This window comes from Gopherus evgoodei, chromosome 1 (genome assembly GCF_007399415.2).
Source record: "Gopherus evgoodei ecotype Sinaloan lineage chromosome 1, rGopEvg1_v1.p, whole genome shotgun sequence".
NCBI classification, from domain to species: domain Eukaryota; kingdom Metazoa; phylum Chordata; order Testudines; family Testudinidae; genus Gopherus; species Gopherus evgoodei.
The window spans coordinates 60,159,453-60,179,196 of NC_044322.1; the positions used below are offsets into that span (position 1 = coordinate 60,159,453).

Below are 19,744 nucleotides of genomic sequence, written 5' to 3' on the forward strand. Positions count from 1 at the left end.
AATGTTGTTTCCTGTTAACCAGGCCTCATAGTTTTTTGCAATGTAGTAGGCGTGTTTGGGAAATGACACCTCTGGTTTCCACTTTTGGGTTCTGAAGCGCCGACGGGCATGATCTGGGGTTATCCCCATCCGGTATCTGGCCTTGGTTTGAAAAAGTTTATAGTCGTTCATTTGCAGCTTAGGCATTTCAGCTGCCACCTCTGCTAAAGGTCCACTGAGTTGTGGCCTTAATTCTACCATGTACTGGTCTTCGGGGATGCTGTACCCAAGACAGGCTCTTTCAAAATTTTCCAAGAAGGCCTCGGTGTCATCACCTGCCTTGTAGGTGGGAAATTTCCTGTGCTGTGGAGCAATAATGGGCGATGGGTTGTTAGGATTGGCTGGAGTCTGTTGCTTAGCCTTTTCTAATTCCATGGCCTGTTGGTGGGCTTCCCTCTGGAGTTCTATCTGTCTTCTGTGGGCTGCCTCATCTTCTTCTAGTTTTCTTTTGTGTGCTGCCTCTTGGGCTGCCTGTTTGATGCTTTCTTCCTTTTCTTTTATCTCCATCTCTTTTTGTTTCATTTCCAGTTGTCGCCTGTGTTCAGCTTCTTTGATGTGTTCTTCGGCGTTTCTTTTTGCCTTAGAAGTCATGGTTCCTGTTTTCTTGTGTTGGGGTGCCCTCCGGTGTTTATCTTCTGAACTGCAGGTTCTCTGTTGCCTCCTGAAGTCTGCCTAGCAACAGTGCCTTTTCCCTTTTCTCTCTCTAGCTAATGTTCAATTAAGGGAAACCAGAAAAACCACTTTATTTGCATGCATATAAGTGCTGGTACTTTGCCTCCTAATGGGAGGGCTATTGCATGACAAAAGACCCTTAACAGTCTTCTCGCTTAATATGCAAACCACAAACTGCTAGAGAGAGCAGAAAAAAAAAATTCTCTCTGGTTCCCTTTTAAAACCAAACTGTTTCTCTCTGCTAAAAAGCCCTTAGCAGAGAAAAGAAAAATATAATATTCCTACTGGCTTCTGGATTCTGTCTATATCCCGCCGCTGCCACTCATGTTATAACCTTATTCCCAGATCTGGACCTTAGCGTCCAAAATATGGGGGTTAGCATGAAAACCTCCAAGCTTAGTTACCAGCTTGGACCTGGTACTGCTGCCACCACCCAAAAAATTAGAGTGTTTTGGGGCACTCTGGTCCCACTGAAAAACCTTCCCTGGGGACCACAAGACCCAAATCCCTTGAGTCTCACAACAAAGGGAAATAATCCTGATTCCCTTCCCCCCTCCAGGTGCTCCTGGAGAGATACACAGACACAAGCTCTGTGAAACTACGCAGAGTGAGTCCCCCTCTCCGTTCCCAATCCTGGAACAAAAGCACTTTCCTCTTCACCCAGAGGAAATGCAAAATCAGGCTAGCAATCCAACACACAGCTTTCCCCTGATTTCTTCCTCCCACCAATTCCCTGGTGAGTACAGACTTAATTTCCCTGAAGTAAAGAAAAACTCCAACAGGTCTTAAAAGAAAACTTTATATAAAAAAGAAAGAAAAAATACAAATGTTCTCTCTGTATTAAGATGATACAACACAGGGTCAATTGCTTAAAAGAATATTGAATAAACAGCCTTATTCAAAAAGAACACAAATCAAAGCACTTCAGCACTTATATTCATGCAAATACCAAAGAAAAGAAACCATAGAACTTACTATCTGATCTCTTTGTCCTTACACTTAGAAACAGAAGACTAGAAAATAGAACTACTTCTCCACAGCTCAGAGGAAACAGGCAGACAGACAAAAGACTCAGAGACACACTTCCCTTCACCCAAAGTTGAAAAAATCCAGTTTCCTGATTGGTTCTCTGGTCAGGTGTTTCAGGTGAAAGAGACATTAACCCACAGAACTATAAAATCATGCATTTAACTCAAAATACATGCTTGCTGTACTTTGTAATAATTTATTCAAAAAGGCTGAGGAAAAGGAAAAAACAAATTCTTAATAACAATACCATTACCCTTTTCAAGCTTAAATTGGATCTCTAAGGATGAGTTGCTATTCTCTCTGCTACATGTCCTTTTGTAAAGGTGTTTTGTAAATGATATCAGTTGGAAGCATTTATTTTCCTTTCCTTCTCTTTATCATGAAATGAGGATCTAAAAATATATATATAGATGTAATTTAGCTGTTGAACTTTTCTCAAACAGATGTGGTATAATCACACAGAAATTAGTGTTAGCAGTGCATAACACCACAGTTTAAATGTGTTTGTGCTATTAGTTGAAGAGAGAAGATGAATATTTTATATAAGACTGAATTATAGGTATTTTGAGATCACTTTTTCAGTATGGTAATCATATAATTTCAGACCTAAAGAGTCCAAAAGAGAGAATCCTCAACCACCCAATAAAAATGCATTTCAAACCTCCCAGTGTCTCATTAGGGTCACGATCCTGCAAAGGCTGGCATATGTACTTGGAATTATTTATATGCATAATATTACTGACCTCAGTGGGACTGCTCACAGTGAGTAAGGTTATATGCATGTATACATCCTTGCAGATAGGAGTCTAAAATTATAGAGGGGATTCTTTGTTTTAAAATGGTCTTTTCAAATTTTATTTCTTTTGTTTTTCATGATGTGTTATTTCACCATAAAGAGTAGCTAATAGAAAAACGTAGGAAAAACTATTTTCTGCTACTTTTTTAAAAATTGTGATTAAGATATAATCCAGTGTTTCTCAAACTTTTGTATTGGTGACCCCTTTCACACAGCAAACCTATGTGTACAACCTCCCCTTATAAATTAAAAACACTTTTTTTTGTATTTAACACTATTATAAATGCTGGAGGCAAAGTGAGGTTTGAGGGTGGAGGCTAACAGCTCATGACCCCCCATGTAATAACCTTGTGACCACCGATGGGTCACAACCCCCAGTTTGAGAACCCTGATATAATCTATTTATCTGTCTTCATATATGACTCATACCACAGTTGTGTATGAGAGTATGCCAACATAACCCCACAGTGTAGACCAGGGGTTGGCAACCTCTGGCACATGGCTCGCCAGGGTAAGCATCCTGGTGGGCTGGGCCAGTTTGTTTACCTGCCGCGTCGGCTTGTTTGGCCGATCGTGGCTCCCACTGTCCACGATTCGCCGTCCCAGGCCAATGGGGGATGCAGGAAGTGGCGCGGGCTGAGGGATGTGCTGGCCGCAGCTTCCTGCTGCCCCCATTGGCCTGGGACAGCCAGTGAGAGCCACGATTGGCCGAACTTGCCAATGTGGCAGGTAAACTAACTGGTCCAGCCTGCTAGGGTGCTTACCCTGGTGAGCCGTGTGCCAGAGGTTGCCGACCCCTGGTGTAGACGCAGCCTATTGCAACTTAAGGGGGTTTTCTGTCTGTTTAGGAATACCTCCTCTCTGAATGATGATAGCAAGGTCAACAGAAGCATTCTTCTGTTTGCATAGATTGGGATGTGTGTCAGTCAGATTTGTGGATTTTCCACATCCCTGAGCAATGCAGCTATGTGAATCTAAAATTTAAGTGTAGATCAGGCCTTTGTATCTCAAAATTTTAAAAAATAGATATAACAATAGCTCTTTATGCAACACTTGTAGGAAAAATAATTTGATAGGGTGGAAAAATATCAAAGTAATGTAAGAGCTTTTAAATGAGATGTAAATCTAGGTCTCCAATCCTGCGATTGTGATCCATATGAGTGGACAGCTGTCTGCATGAAATTCTGTTATCATATGGGTTTAGGCATGGGCTTGATATTCTGACTGATAGACGTAATTCTTGACCATTTCTGATCATTTGAAGAACCTATGATCAGCCTTGTCTACACTTAACACTTAGGTCAACATATGTACAGCACTCTGGGGTGTGAAAAATCTAAATTCCAGAGTACTCCAGCTATGCTGACCCCAAACCGCCATGTAGATGCAGTTAGGTCGACAGAAGAATGCTATTTACTGTGACTTGGGGAGGTGGAGTTCCTACGGCAATGGAAAACCCCCTTCTGAAACTATAGGCTGTGTCTGCACTACGGGGTTATACTATGGCTACAGAAGCAACCATAGTGTAGACGTGGATTTTGTCACTTCTTGTAGAAATAGAGGTATATTAAATGTGTTATCCAGTCTAAATTGCAGTTCTAGAAAAATAGAGAGTGTTAGTTTCCATGGGTTGTCACATTTTTATTAGCTAAATTATCTCAAGATAAGCAAATATCTTTATTTAGAGGCTCACTTTCCAACACTTCTGCAGTGTCTGAGTGAAAGTTAAAAACTGCACAGCTTCAGGAAAGTGCTATTCAGCTATTGTGTTAAGGTTCAGTTTTAAACTAGCACTTTTCCCCCTTAAAGCTGTCTGTTCAGCTGTGGTTTTCAGGACTTCATCTGTGCTCATTCTAGGGTCTGGTCTACACTAGGAATTTACGTCGGTATAGGTATGTCTCTCAGGCATGTGAAAAATGCAGACCCGAGAGATGTAACTATATCAGTCTAATCCCCGGTGTAGATAATGATAGGTTGATGGCACAATTCTACTGTCAACCTAGTTACTGCCTCTTGGGGAGGCGGATGACCTATAGCGATGGGAGAATCCCTCCCATTGGCCTAGGTAGCGTCTACACTGAAGCGCTACAGTGACACAAGTGTGCTATTGTAGTATTTTAACTCCATTTTGATGGGGGTAGTATAAGGAGAGGGAAAGTTTGGAATGCTCATAATATATATAATGTAATTTTTTAAAAAATAGTGTGTCAGTAGATGGAACTCTAATAATATGCTTGATGAGGTTAGAAGGACAGATGAGGTCCCTTTGTATATGTACCATAGAGATAAGCATGATAGAAGAACCTAGACTAGAGTTGCACACTGTGGTGTTTCAGTAGGCTGAGCTCACTGCAGACACCAGGAGCTCCTTGCATTCCTACATTTCCCCACAATTTGTAATTTGTAAAATTATTTATTTTCTTTCTGTCTGGGCAATAAGTCATTCAGGGTATCATCATTTTTAATTCCATTGTGATCATGAGCAGAGCTGAGATGGGGAGGAGGATGTAACCTGGACAGTGTTAATGGATATCATTGACTGGTTCTTTTTACAGAGCTGGTTAAATCTGACATGTTTGCTAACCAGATGCCAGGAGCTCTGTATGTCCCCTGCTTCCACCTTCCTGTTTTCCCATTTTCACCAAATGGGCACTGTATGGGCCTGATTTTAATGGAATTTCAGGCTTTTCTGGTTTTCTGATTTTATCAAAATCAATAGGCTCTGCTCTTTGATACCTAGAACAGTCCATGACAGGATGTGGTTTTCAGAATATATCATGTCACAGAAAGACAGACAAACAGAGAAATGCCATCGAGTTGAGTGTAAGGCCTTGCTTTGCTTAGTGAATAAAATAGGTAGCCCAAAAAATTGCTGTAGTTTCTATTTATGCAGTGTAGTTGTGTCTGTGTCAGTTCCAGGACATTAGAGAGACAAGGTGGCTGAAGTAACGTCTTTTATTGGACCAACTTTTGTTGGTGAGAAGATAGTCAAATAAAAGTAGTTTCTGTTGTGATCCTAAAGCTTATAGTGTCTTATTTTTATATACAAAAAACATCAAAAATAGAAGGGGAATTGTTTTGGTTTGGGTTTTCTTCTTTTTTTTTTTTACTTGCCTGCTGTTTGTCTGGTATCACACATCTTGTCCTTTCAGCCCATTTCTCATTTCTTCTGTATTTTGAGCGAATCATGTGTATAGGGGAGAGAGACAGTATATTTGCAACTTTAATGTAAATAATTTAAGCTAGAAGCTAATTAGTCATATACACTTGTTTTGTCGCTCTTTGGCTGGGGGAAGGCGAGAAAAGAAATTGACATAAAATTCCTGAGGCAGACAATCAGACAAATCTGTTTTAAGAGGAATTTTAGCATTTAAGACGATGACCTGAAGAAGGAGGTTGTGGAGCTTCAGGCAAGCAGTGGACCCCTCGGGACACTTGCTGAAATTGCAGATGTCTTCCACCTACTTGGATCCAGCCTGCTCAGCCCTTCATTATCACCCCAGTGAGCAAGAGAAGTTAGAGCTGCAGACACATAAGGGGAGTGGGAGGGGAGCTTTGGTTGTCGTTTTCAGCCCTGAAGTGCTGGCTTACTACATTTTTTTTATAGCAGCCTACAGAGAGAGTAAGTTTTAAAGGGATCCTGAGCTTAAATGAGTACAATGACCATCAACTAGCCACAGGGAAAGACTGACTTATATCGATGTAAGTGGAGTTACTGTAGGAAACACTGCATACGTTGTTTGTCGATATAGTGCTTCTTGTAGACTGTTAAAGGGTATTAAATAATGAATGTTAGATTTGTTCAAGCATTTCTTAGGAGCTAGGATTCAGGAAACAGCAAGAGGAATATGATATTAAAATACAGTAGCATGAAAGAATGCTACAAAATATCATAATTCAGACACATTACATTAGTATTGATCCAGAAACGAAGAGTGTAAGGAGAAGTAGCTAATGTGTTTTTTGAGGGATTGGCCAAGGACTGGAAGTTGACAATAAAATACAAATCTGTACTGGAAATGGAAAATTGACAAGTGCATCTTAACAAGAATACAGCCAATTAAGGGGTGCTGGGAAAAGATAAAGGCAGCATAGCTGGAGAATGAGCTAATGCTAGTTGAGAGAGTCAAGGGGAACAATTAGGGTTTTAGAATTTATCAGGGAAAACTTGTAAGGCCTGAGAGAAAGTCCATTAATAAGGACTAGCTTATGGGTTTGCCACAGACCCTGGGTAAATGGTAGTACAACTAGGTTGCCCAAGGAGAACCTTGGGTGTCACAAAATGATCCCTAATTCCTCTCTTGCTCCAAGGAGGAAACAATCTGTGCCAGCTCTATACCTGGCCCAAATACTTTCCCCTCTATGCTAGCTCAGCTGTGCTGGCTGGTGACTTTGTGGGGCTGTAAGAGGTGTAGTGAAGGCTTCACCCACTTCCCTTCCCACCCACCTGTGCAAGAACGAGAGAAGTGGCTCTGTGGAGTCTGCTCTCATTCCTCCATGCTGTGATATTTTTATGTCCCCTAATTCCACTGCATGCTTTGGTCCCTAATGGTGCTTAAAATAAGGAAGGATGTGGCTGTATCAAATAGGCACAAAACATCTGAAGTAGTGAACGTTTTAAAATGTTTAAAAAAAAAACACCTAAAAGAACTGTTTGAACTAGAAAAAGGTTGGTGGGAAAAATCAACTAGTCAAAAAAGGAGGAGAAAGACCCTCTAAAATAATCATAGATAAGGGATACTTGAAAACCCTGAATATATACAATCCATGTCAGACATTTTATATACATGTTAAAATAATGAGCTAACACATTTTTTGTACCCTGTGGCCTCTTGTGAGCTGCTGAAAACAAGGAGCTGTGACCAGGATCCTTTTGAAGCACATGGGCTGAGCTGGGGATTCATGAGAGGGTTCATGAGGCCATATATTTGCTACCCCAATCTCTCAGAAAAATATAACCATAAACTAAGCTACCAATTCTAAAATTTCACAAGAGCTGATAGGCCTTAGTGTTTTGCGACATCTTAGGAAGACACCAGATTCTGCAGGTGTGCAACCATTGAGTTGATGGGGCACTGACTGAGATGAATGGGTCAGTTTGCACAACTCAGAGGTGTTGTTTCAGGCTGTCTACATACTCCAGAAAATCACCACTCCATTAAGTTATGCTCTTGTCACATTTTCAAGGTTCTGCAGTCATGAGGGCTAGAAGATTAATTTTTAAAAGATGAAAGCTCAGATTCTGTAGCACAGCTCTGCGGCAAAGAGTGAATTCCATAGCTGTGGAATACAGAGGGCCCTGGCTATAAAAACAACGAAATTACTGTCTACAGAAATGTTTCTTAAACCAAAAACAAGTGTACAGTATATTTTAATATTTCTTCTTTTTTTTTAGGGGATACTGTTACTATTGGAGATGTGTCATTTAAACTCAAAACACCAAAGAGCCCAGAACTTGTGCCACTGAACTACAGTAAGAAACTTCTTTCCTTTGGCTAGTGAATGTATAATGTGTCTGGAATATTGGAGCCCAGTCCTATAAACCCTTACTCTCATGCAAGCAATATGTCTTAACTTAGCCTTCAATATTTTAAAGAAGAAACTGAGAATATTTTTTAGAAGGAGGCTGATTAAAATTGTAATGAACATTCACCCTCCCCTACCATCCCCCTTGAAAGAGAAGCTGGGGAAATGAGAATGGAAATGCTTCTTGTGGTGGGCTTGTTACTGGTGCTAGGCGAGGCAGGCACTGCAGTGGTAGGACTGTGGTTGCATTAAAGTTGTTTGGATTTTTAGATAATATGGTCTTACCTCATTCCTTCAGATACTCCTGATGTTACAGTACTTTTAGGATAAATTGCTTACGTTCATTACTGGTATTAATACCTTAGAGTAGTGTTTCTCAGTCTTCTGAGGTTGGCAATCCCTTATTTGAAGTAAAACATTTTCACACTTTTACACATTTACTGTAAAAGTCAAAGTACAAATGTATTGGTAACAATGAACCTATATAATTTAACTGTGTATGTGTACTGAGAGGTTGATAGAGTGGATTTGACCTTGAAGGGTAAGGGTGTACAGGGAACAGAGATTTCTTTGCTTTAGCTTGTAATAACTCTCAATGTCTTGTGACCCACCAGCTGAGAAATACTGCTTTACATCATTTAAAATTCCTAAACATCTGATTTTACTTTACATCATTTGTGCAGTACTTTTACTTCTGCATTTCACCCAATTTTAACAATGAAAATGCACTAGTCCATTTCACTTTCGTTTAGTCAGTTTCCAGTTCTCATGCACTAACACAAATGCTCTCATTTCAATAACAACAAATTACAACATTTTAATTCTATTAGATTTGGTAAATCTGTATGGGTATGTATTTATTTTCCGTAATCTAAATTTGAGACCTGAATTTTTGAATAGTGTCTGTCGTTTTTGGGATAGAATCATAGAACTGGAAGGGACCCCGAGAGGTCATCTAGTCCAGACCGCTGCACTCAAGGCAGAACTAAGTAGACCATCCCTGACAGCTGTTTGTCCAACCTGCTCTTAAAAATCCCCAAGATGGAGATTCCACAACCAGGGGGGGAGGGATAGCTCAGTGGTTTGAGCATTGTCCTGCTAAACCCAGGGTTGTGAGTTCAATCTTGGAGGGGGCCACTTAGGGATCTGGGGTAAAAATTGGTCCTGCTAGTGAAGGCAGGGCTGGACTCAATGACCTTCCAGTTCTAGGAGATAGGTATATCTCCTATTATTATTATTATTATTATTATTATTTTATATTATTATTATTTTATTTTATTCCTAGGCAATTTAATCCAGTGCTTAACCACTCTGACAGTTAGGAAATTTTTTCTAATGTCCAACCTAAACTGCCCTTGTTGCAATTTAAGCCCATTGCTTCTTGACCTATCCTCAGAGGTTAAGAAGAACGATTTTTCTCGCTCCTCCTTGTAACAGCCTTTTATGTACTTGAAAACTGTTATCATGTCCCCTCTCAGTCTTCTCTTCTCCAGACTAAACAAATCCAGTTTTTTCAGTCTTCCTTATTGGGTCATGTTTTCTTGACCTTTAATCATTTTTGTTGCCCTTCTCTGGACTTTCTCCAGTTTGTCCACGTCTTTCCTGAAATGTGGTGCTCAGAACTGGACACAGTACTCCAGCTGAGGCCTAATCAGCGCAGAGTAGAGCAGAAGAATTACTTCTCATGTCTTGCTTACTATACTACTCCTGCTAATACATCCCAGAATGATATTTGCTTTTTTTGCAACAGTGTTACACTGGTGACTCATATTTAGCTTGTGATCCACTATGACCCTCAGATCCCTTTCCGCAGTACTTCTTCCTAGGCAGTCTTTTCCCATTTTGGATGTGTCCAACTGCGAATGTTCCTTCCTAAGTGGAGTACTTTGCATTTGTCCTTATTGAATTTCATCCTGTTTACTTCAGACCATTTCTCCAGTTCGTCCAGATAATTTTGAATTTTAATCCTATCTTACAAAACACTTGCAACCCTCCTAGAGTGGTATCATCCGCAAACTTTATAAGTGTACTCTCTATGCCATTATCTAAATCACTGATGAAGATATTGAACAGAACCGGACCCAGAACCGATCCCTGCAGGACCCCACTCGTTATGCCCTTCCAGCATGACAATGAACTACTGATAACTACTCTCTGGGAACAGTTTTCCAACCCATTATGCACCCACCTTATAGTAGCTCCATCTAGGTTGTATTTCCCTAGTTTGTTTATGAGAAGGTCATGCGAGACAGTATCAAAAGCCTTACTAAAGTCAAGATATACCACATCTACTGCTTCCCCCCATCCACAAGGCTTGTTACTCTGTCAAAGAAAGCTCTCAGGTTGGTTTTACACGATTTGTTCTTGACAAATCCGTGCTGACTGTTAGTTATCACCTCATTAGTGCAAATAATTAAGAAATCAGTTTGCAAGATATTATCTTTCCAGGTACAGAAGTTAAGTTGACTGGTCTGTAATTCCTCGGCTTCTCCTTATTTCCTTTTTATAGATGGGCACTATATTTGCCCTTTTCCAGTCTTCTGGAATGACTTTTCAAAGATAATTGCTAATGTCTCAGATATCTCCTCAGTCAGCTCCTTGAGTATTCTATGATGCATTTCATCAGGCCCTGGCGATTTGAAGACATCTAACTTATCTAAGTAATTTTTGACTTATTCTTTCCCTATTTTAGACTCTGATCCTACCTCATTTTCACTGGCATTCACTATGTTAGACATCCAATCACCATCAACCTTCTTGGTGAAAACTGAAACAAAGAAGTCATTAAGCACGTCTGCCATTTCCACGTTTTCTGTTATTGTCTTTCCACTCTGATTGAGTAATGGGCCTACTCTGTTCTTGATCTTCCTCTTGCTTCTAATTTATTTGTAGAATGTTTTCTTGTTACCCTATATGTCCCTAGCTAGTTTAAACTCGTTTTGTGCCTTGGCCATTCTAATTTTGTCCCTGCATACTTGTGTTGTTTGCTTATATTCATTCTTTGTAATTTGACCGAGTTTCCACTTTTTGTAGGACTCTTTTTTGCGTTTTAGATCACTGAAGATCTCCTGGTTAAGGCAAGGTGGTCTTTTGCCATACTTCCTATCTTTCCTATGCAGTGGGATAATTTGCTCTTGTGCCCTTAATAATGTCTCTTTGAAAAACTGCCAATTGTCTTCAGTTGTTTTCTCCCTTAGATTTGCTTCCCATAGGATTTTGACTACCAACTCCCTGAGTTTGCTAAAGTCTGCCTTCTTGAAATCCATTGTCTTTATTGTGCTGTTCTCCCTCCTACCATTCCTTAGAATTGTGAACTCTACCATTCCATGATCACTTTTACCCAAGTTACCTTCCATTTTCAAATTCTCAACCAGTTCTTCCCTATTTGTCAAAATCAAATCTAGAACAGCCCACCCCCCAGTAGCGTTCTCCACCTTCTGAAATAAAAAATGGCCTCCAATGCATTCCAAGAATTTGTTGGATAATCTGTGCCCTGCTGTTTTATTTTCCCAACAGATGTCTGGGTAGTTGAAGTCCCCCATCACCACCAGCTCCTATGCTTTGGATGATTTTGTTAGTAGTTTAAAAAAAGCCTCATATGAGCACTTATGGTTAAGTTACAAGATTTGCTAAACATGTGAGCAAGACATACCAGCCAGATACCTAAGAAAGAGGATTCTATGTACTATCCCAGAGCACTGGTCCACCCTGTGTGGTATCCTGTCTCCAGCTGTGGCTAAGCCCTGATGCTTCAGGGAAAACAACACCCTCAAATAGTTTTGGCATATGGTGCATCAGGAAAAAAAAAATCCATCCTGACCCACACAGATTCCTGAATCCCTGAAGTGTGAGATTTGAGAAGAGCCATTGGCTTAATGCAGAGATGCAAGTGTTATGAGCATGTCGAGGACATATAGAACTTCCTGTTTTCTCCATGGTCCATGAAGGAAAGGAATGAAAAGGGGGTTCAAAAACCTTCCAGGGACCACCACCACTATCCAATCTGACCCTTCTCCCCACCATACGGGCCACAAAATTTCTCCTAGAAACTGGATTGAGGCATGTCTTTTAGAAAGAGATCTCGTCTCATTGTAAAGACTCCCAAGTCATGGTGAGTCCCCCACCTCCCCAGTGAGCTGTTCCAATATTTTATCACCCTAACTTCTAGGAAATTGCATCTTATTTGGTGATTGAATTTATCTAACTTCAATTTCCAACATCTGGAACTTGGTAGGCCTTTGTCAGCATGATTGAAAAGCCCCATACTATGAGATCTCTTCAATATGTAAGTACCTTTATACAATGATCAAGTCATCTCTCAGTCTTCTTCCTTGATAAGATGAATAGGTTGAATCCTAAAGCCTCACCTCATAAGGCTGTTTTTTCAGCTCCTCTGTCATTTTTGTGGTCATCACTTCAACTCTCTTCAGTATTTCTGTCGGAAGACTGGATACTAGCATAGATGGACCTATGGTCTGACCGAACATGGCCGTTCTTATGTTTTTATTTCCACATCCTTCTTCACGTACGGACAGCAGAACTGGACACAGTATTCTAATAGGCCCTGAAACTAGCACAGTCTCCCCCAAGGCTCCCCAGCGGCTCTTGCTTGTTTCCCAGAGTCCCACCGAAGGTGTTGAGCCTTCTGGTTTACCTTTTCAGGGGAACACCATGCTGAAAGCCACCAGACACCCAACAAATACACAATTTTAAAACAGCACTACTCCTTACTTAAGTACCATGATAGATAGACAGATCTATACAAAATAATAAATACACCTCTATGCATTTCTCTGCCTCAGGTTCCTCACCACTCGGGAGACTTTTTGGACTTGGGCAGAGCCCTGTGAGGTGTCCAGTATCTTTGCCTGCAGCTCATGGCTTCTCTTCAAAATCATGGAGACTTTTCTGGCCCCAATAGCCTTTTCTAACCTTGACTGGTCCTGCAGTTAACACCCTCTCCCCACTATGAAAACCTGCCCAAACTTCCTGTGCCTCTTTCCAGAATACTCTGTTTTAAGTTTCTTATAATTTTGCTATACTTAAACTGTTTGCAGTGAAATTTTCCAAGCCAAGTGTTTGCCTAAGACTGATTTTTGTGTGTGTGTATATTTCAGCTATAATGGTTCAACAATTTTCAAGAACCAGGCTAGGGAAAAACAAGTTGTTTGCCCAAGTTAAAAAAATTCTTACAGGTATTTAGTTCAGGCACCTCTCTGGGATAATGTAGTCAAATTTGGCCAATTTATAAGCCTCTGAAAAATCTCAATGCACACATGCTCAGTACTAAGCCTGTTCCTTCCCCTCACAACTCCTACACACTGTTAGAGTTTGACTGCCCAAATTCACTGAAGATTCTTTTTATATTGAACGTGTTCCATCTCCATGCAACTCTTACATGCTGACGGGACATGCTCTAACCTATGGCTGTAGAGGCTGTGCAGGACTTCTGCTGCAATCGCTCCTCCTGACAGCAAGGGCTACTGGGTCAGGGGCACACAAAGGTTCTTTAGGACATGTGACAAAATCTGAAACTGAGGCCCCCAGTCCTTCCAAAAACATCACCACTCAGGGGAGGTTAATGGAGAGACTAGAAAGCGAGCCTGCACTGTGCTCATCCCACAGCAGCAGCTCTTGTCCTGTGTTTGGCCCAGCAGACCCTCCATTTTGACAGAGGGGCCACCAGGCCAAATTCCAGTTAGCGGTGTTGCAACCCACGTTGTTGTAGTGCCATGCATGTTTGGCCTGGTGGCCCCTCTGTCACAATGGAGGGGCCTCTGGGTGCAAATTTCAGTAAGGGGTCCTGCGTAATGCTAAGCAAATCAAGTAAACCAAAATTTTCATGGAGGTCACTGAGTTCTTCATTTTCAGGGTGCCCAACTTGAGACGCTGGGGGGTTTGATTCGCAGAAGTGCTGAGCACTCAACTGCAACGGAGGTTAATGGGAGCTGTGCACTGAACGTATAAAGTGTTATAAAATGTAAGTACTCTGAATAATTGGGCCCTAAGCATCTGAAATTAAGCACCCAAAATTAGATGACACTTCTGAAAATGTTGGTCTGAATTTCTCTGCATTAGTTCCCCATGTCTAAAATAAGGACAATAATATCACCTTACCTCAGACAGGGTTTGAAGATAAATTCATTAATGTTTGTAAAGAATTAAATCCTGAAATGAAAACACCATAGAAAAGTCCCTAGACAAGAATAATTCTGTGTTCAGGATGTAGGCTTTGCATGGTGTGTAGTAAATAATGTGTGTGTGTGTGCGGGGGGAAGGACACACTGAATGGTGAGGACAAAAATAAATATTGAATGGCTACTTTTTCAGTGAGTACAATCCATATAATTAATGACTGCATTATATGCATATGCAGACTCATTTTGGTATTTCCTAATTTGTATGTGGATGACTTTGCAACTTTAACGTTCTTTTAATGTATTTTTCTTGGACGCAGTATATATTGTAGAATCAGATTACCTGAAAAAGACTTTCCACATATTGGATTTTAAATAATTATAATTTAGTATTTGTAAATACAACCATAAGTCTGTCCAGTGGATGAGCCTCTTGTGGATGAATAGCATACAGAAACCATAAACTGAACTTTCTGTAGCAGTATTCTACTAATAAATTAAAGTATTCTTGTATGGTCCCCTCTATTTACTTCACAATATAGTATAATTAAAGCAGTAATTCCTACTGATGTTGATTGCAAAACAGAGCCATCTTGTAGCATTGATCTTTAAACAGAATTCCCTATTGAAGCTAACTAACAGTTCTGCTTGAAAAGTCAGTGACATTACTAGGCCCATAAATGATTGATGTGTGTGTGTTAATAGCGGGATGTACAGCAGTAATTGCACTGAAGGTAACATAAGCTGTGTTTTTCAGGTACTCATAGATTTCTGAAACTTTCAGTTTGCAGGCTGAAATTGTCAAGGCTTTTTTCTGCTCAAGGTTTGTTTGTTTGTTTGTTTGGTAGTTTGAGTAAAAATTGTTCAGCCACCAGTGTTTAGGAGGAGAGCGAGGAAAAGTTATACTTCCTCCTTTAAATAGGCTCCCCAAAATCAAAAGGAAGTTGCAAAAAAATGTTGACCAGTTTTTGAAATAAATAGTTGGATTAGAAATATCAGATAGCAGATATTGAGGTGTCAGAAGAAGAGATGGTAGAGCAAACTGATAATTTAAAAAACATAAAATCCATAACAGTGGTTTACATCTAAGAGTTCTGAAGGAGCTTAAGTATGAAATGGCTAATCTGCCTACACAACTATGCAATCTCTCATTTAAAAACATCCACTGTTCTTTTTCAAGTAGTGTCCCTGTAGTTGCTCCACTTCAGGTGTGCATTTTCCCTTTGCCTTTGGTCAGAGATTTTTAGTAGCAGTGCATGTGCATGTTCGGCATCCTCTTCATGTCCAATGTCAAAACACTATAGGGCTGTGCACGTTAAATACCCATAGTTCCTTTTCAACTGCCTTCGTCCAGCGAAGAATTTAGTGTGTGGCTGTTTTTCTCTTTAGCATTAAAATATACTATATAGTGTTATTCTTTAGTTAGTTTATAGGATACTTAGCAGTTTATAGTTGTTGGAATTGTTGTTCCCATTTTTTTTTCTTCCTAAAAAATAAAAAAAAATTTTTTTTCCCCTATTCAGGGGTCAACTTTTTTTTCTTGTGTCTCGGATGCCGGGTTCCCTGGGTTTTAAAATGTGCCTCTCCTGCCGAGTCAGGCATTGCTTGGGAAACTTGCATATCCCCTACAAGTGGAAGATTTTCACTTCTCTTAAGGGAAGATCCCATAAAACCAGGAAAATTAAGTACAGGCTATTAAGACCGGCCTCAGACCCTGTCATAAACAGATAGCTAAGGGTTAATGTTCTTTTACCTGTAAAGGGGTAACACCAGTAACCTGAAACACCTGACCAGAGGACCAATCAGGAAACAAGACTTTTTCAAATCTGGGTGGAGGGAAGTTTTGGGTGTGAGTTCTTTGTTCTTTGTCTTGTGTCTGTGCCCTCTCGGCTCTGAGAGTAATTTTTCTATCTCCTGGCTTTCTAATCTTCTGTTTCCAAGTTGTAAGTACAAAAATAGTAAGACAATAGGTTTATATAGTTTTCTTTTGTATTTACAAGTGTGTAGTTGCTGGAGTATATTCTTTTTGGATAAGGCTGTTTATTCATTTTTCTTTTAAGCAATTGACCCTGTATATTTTCACCGTTATACAGAGACTATTTTTAATGTCTTTTTCTTTCTTTTTTTATATAAAGTTTCTTTTTAAGACCTGTTGGAGTTTTTCTTTAGTGGGGACTCCAGGGAATTGAGTCTGCCGCTCACCAGGGAATTGGTGGGAGGAAGAAGTCAGGGGGAAAATCTCTTTATGTTAGATTTACTAAGCCTGACTTTGCATACCCTCTGGGTAAGGGGGAAGAGAGATTAGCTCTCTCGGTACTTGTGTTTCCAGGACTGGAAGCAGGGAATCTCCTAGGGTCGTCCAGGGAGGGGAGCCTGGGAGGAAGTAACCAGGAAACAAGGGGAGGGGGTTATTTCCCTTTGTTGTGAGACTCAAGGAGTCTGAGTCTGGGGGTCCCCCAGGGAAGGTTTTGGGGAAACCACAGTGAGCACTGTATAATTCCTGGCTGGTGGCAGCTTTACCAGGTCCAAGCTGGTAACTAAGCTTGGAGGTTTTCATGCTAACACCCATATTTTGGACGCTAAGGTCCAGATCTGGGAAAAAATGTTATGACATGGTGTGCAGCGCTTTGGGATAGATAGAATCCAGAAGCCAGTAGGAATATTATATTTTTCTTTTCTCTGCTAGGGGCTTTTAAGCAGAGAGGGTTTGGTTTTAAAAGGAACCAGAGAGAAATTCTTTTTTTTCTGTTCTCTCCTGGCAGTAGCTTGCATATTAAGAAAGGAACCATTAAGTAACTATTAAGAGTCTTTTGTTACTGTACAGGAATCTTCCAGTTCTGTTAGCGCCCTGTCTACTTTAAGATCATGGTCACTGAGAGCTCCCACGTGAAGGCAGCATTGAGACCCTGGTCTTTGAAACTCTCTGTGAGTGAGGTTACCTATAACCGGTCCATCAGTTCTGAACTTTCCACTCAAAGACTAAGGAAGGAGATAAGAGGAGCAGGACTAAGAGTTCCTCCTCAAAGAAGATCCAGTCCCCAGAGACTTCAGTCTCTGAAAGGAGTGCTCTTGATGCTCTGACTACTTCAGGTACAGTAAAACAGTCTAAGTTTTTCTCTCAGTTCTATATCTTGGCAGTAAAAGAATGGTACCAAAGATGACTACTACTATCATCAGAGCCCACGATAGCAAGAAAAACAGCCTCTTCGGACTCTGTGGTGACATCGGTATTTTCATCGGTGCTTCAGACAGTAACAGGGAAAATAGGAAAACAGTTTTATTTTATGTAATGGCCTATCCACTTTTGCAAAATGGACAGCATTAAATTAGGCTTGAATAGAGACTGGGAGTGGATGGGTCATTACACAAAGTAAAACTATTTCTCCATGTTTATTCTTTCCCCCCTACCACTGTTCCTCACAACTTCTTGTCAACTGCTGCAAATGGACCATTTTGATTACCACTAAAAAAAGTTTTTTTCTCTCCTGCTGATAATAGCTCACCTTAACTGAACACTCTCGTTAGAGTATGTATGGTAACACCCATTGTTTCATGTTCTGTGTGTGTGTATATCTATCTATATATCTATCTATCTATATATATCTTCCTACTGTGTTTTCCACTGCATGCATCCGATGAAGTGGGCTGTAGTCCACGAAAGCTTATGCGCAAATAAATTTGTTAATCTCTAAGGTGCCACAAGTACTCCTCTTCTTTTTGCAGATACAGACTAACATGGCTGCTACTCTGAAACCTTAGTTTTACACTATACCATTGGGCATGACTGCTTGATTAAGCTCAGCCACCCTTCCTTGCCTCCCAGTGCCTGGTTATTCAGCTCAGATTCCATGCCCCTCCTTTATCCTTTTTGTAGACTCAGAAGGCAGTGGAATGATGGCCAAGTGGGCTGGGTTTGCTGGAGGTTTTCCTAGATGATTGTCAGGGACTCCTTGGCACACTCAACCAATCATTGCCTCTCTGTGTGTTGGGCTGCACCTTCTCTGGCTCAAAGGATATTTTGACTGGGCAGGAAGGAGCAGCCTCCTTCTTCCATCTTTAGTCTCTCCTGGGGAAGGAGCCAAAGGAAAATTCAAGTTCTTCTAATATCACAGGGTTTTCCCTCTGACCCCACCCATGCACTGTAGGCAGGGCTCAGGGTGAGCCATCATCCTTTTCTATTGAATGTTCTATTGTATGTTATTGCTGAATGTATGTTGTTGTTATCCTGACCAACTATTGCCTTTTCTTTTCTGTGTTTGCCAAGGCAGTTTGGGTTTCTACATGATCTAGTATGTTATGTTGCTCCTTTGGGAGTGGATGTTGTCTTGTTGGGAGTAAATTTCTTTGCCTGCTTCCATAAAGATGGTAGATATGAAGGAAAATGTGTCTTCCAGAATTATGGAATTCACTGTATCTGGAACAGAGAGATTTTCTAGGAGATACTGCCTAGAGTCTCTTTCAGTGGCTTTCACCCTTTCTGTGGGGGCAGGGTTGGTACATTCTGCAAATCCAAGCATTAGTGGGCTGGGTTGTATCTTTGGCTGGATAACCAATTTTGACATCTTAGGAAGAACAAGGAGCGACAGCCACCCTTTGCTTCAAAGACTGTATTTTAAGTATTTTTGAGGATTCTCATGCTCAGGATTAACTGCTTAATTTATAAGCAATGCATTCACACTTTGTAAGGTTTCCGCCTGCTTCTCAAATTATACAATATAATATCACACACTTTCTTTCCATCAGATACACAAGCGTAGCAACTTGTAATACTGTGAACTATTCTGTGTGTGCCTGATGTGTTCTAGTGTATAACTTACACAGAGTGTCAAGTATCAGAGTGGTAGCTGTGTAAGTCTGGATCTGTAAAGTGGGTCTGAAGAAGTGGGTATTCACCCACGAAAGCTTATTCTGCAATACGTCTGTTAGTCTATAAGGTGCCACAGGACTCTGTGTTGCAACTTACACAGAGTATACTGCAAACTCTTCTTTTACAACATCTTACAGATTCAAAATAAAAATATAGTGCCAGATCCTCAGCTGGTATTAATCAGCTTACCTCCAGTGAAGCTAATAGAGCTACACTGAATAATAGTGAACATTTTGTGGCATATATATGCAATCTAACATTCAACTGGTTTGCCTCAACCTGTAAATTTCACCTTACAAAAAGGTTTACTGTTGGCGATAAAATAAATGTATAGTACTTCTACGTTGGTGATAGATAAGAGAATATAACCATACAAAAAGTGTAAGTCAATATAGATATACTGGGTCATTGTGACAATGAACATAGAGTAATTACACAACAAATAATATAAGTTAGATGCACTTGTGCAGTATATGTTGCTAAAGAAAGTGTAGAAAAAATGTGATCACCTAATTATGGACTGAACTGTAATGCATAAGTACAAGGAGGAGAGGAGAGGTTGTATGTACAATAATAAGTTCATAATTTATACATGGTTAATATAGAGAGTATATGTATCGAGAGGATCAATGATATATAGAAGTTAAATTTTAGTATAAAAATAATTTCTGGAAAAAC

The 19,744-nt window shown here is 40.3% G+C and overlaps 1 protein-coding gene across 1 annotated transcript in view; it reads left to right on the forward strand.

The window, feature by feature from the left end:
- VWA8 (von Willebrand factor A domain containing 8) overlaps nt 1-19,744 on the forward strand; it is a 285,192-nt gene that overhangs the window by 14,878 nt on the left and 250,570 nt on the right. Inside the window, 1 exon segment of the mRNA XM_030565861.1 lies at nt 7,932-8,009. Coding sequence (XP_030421721.1) covers nt 8,009 — 1 coding nt within the window. The 5' untranslated portion in view covers nt 7,932-8,008.